This window comes from Asparagus officinalis, chromosome 1 (assembly GCF_001876935.1).
Source record: "Asparagus officinalis chromosome 1, Aspof.V1, whole genome shotgun sequence".
Classification (NCBI taxonomy): domain Eukaryota; kingdom Viridiplantae; phylum Streptophyta; class Magnoliopsida; order Asparagales; family Asparagaceae; genus Asparagus; species Asparagus officinalis.
In genome coordinates, this window is record NC_033794.1 from 74,301,487 (window position 1) to 74,304,839 (window position 3,353).

The 3,353-nt window shown below is 39.3% G+C and overlaps 1 protein-coding gene across 2 annotated transcripts in view; it reads left to right on the forward strand.

The window, feature by feature from the left end:
- Window positions 1–3,353, forward strand: part of LOC109826065 (probable RNA-dependent RNA polymerase 5) — a 53,581-nt gene that overhangs the window by 11,348 nt on the left and 38,880 nt on the right. For both annotated transcript variants that reach the window (XM_020393024.1, XM_020393031.1), the window contains exons 5-8: window positions 374–542; window positions 925–1,120; window positions 1,241–1,328; window positions 1,422–1,565. In XM_020393024.1, coding sequence (XP_020248613.1) covers window positions 374–542; window positions 925–1,120; window positions 1,241–1,328; window positions 1,422–1,565 — 597 coding nt within the window. The remainder of the gene's footprint in view (window positions 1–373; window positions 543–924; window positions 1,121–1,240; window positions 1,329–1,421; window positions 1,566–3,353) is intronic.

Genomic DNA, 3,353 nt, shown 5'->3' on the forward strand with positions numbered 1-3,353 from the left:
ACTTGAGACATATCCCGGGTTAGATTCCTGTGGGTGATGTTCCTAATAACTTTTAATTATGTATAAAATTTAAGCAATAAAGTGTTCGATTCCAGTCTGCGATTCTTCCAGAAGAGCCACTTCTTGCTTGACTCCATGTTTCTTCCTCGATTTTCTTTTATCACTCAACCAATTGAGTCACTTGAGACATATCCCAAGGTAGGTTCCCATGGGAGATGGTCTAAATAACTTTAGCATAGATTCTTTACTCTTCAGGACAAATTTAAGAATGTAAATTTTAGTGATGATGTAGAAATTATGTCTTTGAATGTTCATATGCAAAGTTCTGTTTTCTTTGAAGAGGTATGTTATGAAGTCTTTATTGATTTTCCAGGGTCCTTATCTTGAAGACACAAGCACTCACTTCCATCGGGTGCTTGGTGATGATAATGTGTTGATGGTGAAGTTCTCTTCTGGAAACGATTATTCCAATCATAAGTTTCTTTACCATAGGATTGCTGAGGAAGGCATAATCATGGGTCTACGTCGTTATCGGTTTTTTGGTAATTTGATAAATTTGATAAATTTGTCTGTTATCTTGCATTTTAGATAGTGCTTATGTTTCCAGATCTTTCAACCCAATTTGGTTGTGGTTATCTATTTTCTGAGAGGATAGACTGGAAGTTAGAACGACGATTAGTACAACAAGCTAAATGCTTTAATGGGTTCGAAGTTCTTGGGCATACTTATGACATATAATAATTATAGTTGAAATTATGGAATTACATTTAAGGATTTCTTTCTATCTTATGCTTACTCACTTTGAATACTCCTGAATATTAAATTTTTAAAAGTAGATTGTTTCTTTTATTTCATGTCAAATAGTGAATAAAATTTGCTTGTTTAGCTTTTTCTAATATTTATTTTTTCCTCGAAAATTTTCAGTCTTCAAGGATGGGGGGAAGGAGAAGAGCAAGGATCCAGCTTCCTCGTCGGTGAAGTGCTATTTTGTTCGTACGGAATCCAAGTGGGTTCTGGATGTGAACAAGCCATATATTCTGACTAATAAATCTATACAGGAAGCACGCAACATTTTCATGCATGTACATACACTTCCGAGCGTGGAGAAGTACATGGCCAGGTTATTTTGTTATATACTGTTTATATGTTTTTCCTTAAGTTTGATCTTTGTAGTGAGTATAGTGCACCTTTGAACTATAAGATGATTTTCTAGTAAATATTAATAATTTGGTTCTTTCAGGTTTTCACTAATCTTATCGAAGACTATCAACTTGAAACTGGACTTTGCATCTGTTACTGTTGAGCAAATTGAAGACATACCTTGCATAGTGAGCCTTTTTGTTTCTGTGTCAGCTTTTTCTTGTTTGATATTTCTCAATTATTGAAAGTGGCATTTTATATATTGCTGTTATAATTCAAAGGATGAAGATGGTCGTAATGTATTCGATGAAGATGGCAATTTGATGATCCATACTGATGGGACTGGGTTTATTTCAGAGGACTTAGCGTACAAATGTCCTCGAAGAATCTGGAAAGGACGTTCCATAACCCCCAGGGAGTTCCAGGTCTGTGATCCCTCTTATTACATTTTCCATGTTGGTTCCTCTTGTTTCTGGACTTAGAAGTTTCCAGATTGGAATATAAAAATTCAAGAGCGAATGGGTAATTAGGATAGATTTAAAATGTCAATAAGGGGAAATCTTTTCTTATGGTAGCTGAAATTCAACATTAGCTCTGTAATGATGATGTGTTCAGAGTTCAGACCTTAGGGGCCTTGGCTCAATGCTATTGGCCCTAATGTCCTCAAAAGTAATCTTCTCGATATTGTTTACACTTCAAGTGCTAGTATTAGCTTTTGTATTTTTAGACAGACCACATGGGCTTCCCCTTATCTCGAAAAATCTTTAGACAGACCATACGGGCTTCCCTTATCTCGAAAAATTTATCTAAAGGACACTAAGCTTAAGAGTAAGGATGAAGGGTTCTTCCATATGGATTTTTAAATTTTCTCTATTATTCCATGTCCAAGGAAAAAGGCTTAAAATGAGTGCTGTTATGAAAAAGCAACATATGATGATAATTTTAAGTGTCAATTCTTTAGCACATTTTCTTATGTTTTCCTCACATTGACTATTGAGATAAATATTATGTCCCTAGTGGTAATTTTACATGCGCTGTAATTATCCCTAATTAGGGTTTTGTATAGATGGTATATATAGGGACATTGTATCATAAGATTGTTCAATCAATGGAGGAAATATTTTCAATTTGGTATCAGAGCTAGGGTCTCTTTTTTCGGGCACAAACCCTAACCTAGTTTCGACCACTTAATCCTAGCTTCGCCGCCGCTACTCCATGGCTTTCGGTGATGATTACTCCTCTACCTCGGCCTCTTCCTTATTCGGTTCTTCCACCTCCTTCTCTGTTGCTAATGCTGTGAAACACGCACACCACTACATCACCTTCAAGCAATTACCTCTACTTGCATACTTTGATCCATCCCTTTCTCTCGAGCCAATCCCTACTAGGGTTTGTTGATGGGACTTCTACTCACCCGCCTTCCGATATATTTTTTGCAGATCAGTCCACTTCTACGGTCAATCCTGATTTTGCTTTGTGGAAGAAAAACGATGACCACATGAAGATTATCATCCTCTCGTTCCTCTCCGAGGAGTGCTTCCCTGTGATTGTTGGAAAAGAGACATCCGTCGATATTTGGAGTGCCCTCGCGACTGCCTATGCTAATCCCTCGAACTCCAGAGCATTACAAATTCATGAGGAACTTCTCGAATGTTGGCAAAAGGATTCCTCCATCTCTACCTACCTTGGCAAGATTAAAACTCTTGAGCATAACCTTGTCGTTGCCGGTCGCCCACTCTCGTATGAAGATTTTATGACATCTTTTGGGGTCTTCGTCCCGAATTTCAACACGTCTCTACTAAGGAAAAGATAAGTTTTGAGGATCCCCAGTCGCTTTTGCTCACGTAGGAACATATTTACCGAGGTCACAAGGAGTCGTCCGTGAACCTATTAGCTCTCTTTTCTTCGACCGACCTTGACTTTCCTCTCTCCTCCATCGGCCAGTTGTCCGATGGTTCCTCTCCACAACGTCTCTGCCCTCCCTAGGCTGGACAACACAACAGCTGGCCTTCCTGGCGGGCCTCGGCGTGGGTATAGCCCTAGCCATGGTATAGCAACGGCTGGGCCACATGTAGGCGGACATCAGGTGGTTGTCTCTACCACGGCGCTGCTGACCCTACTTTCGGGCCATTCTTCATTTGGGTTTCCGTTGACCTTTGCCAATCATTCGCAGCCGTTCAATAGGTGTGGTTATCGTGATGGTCGTGGCTGTT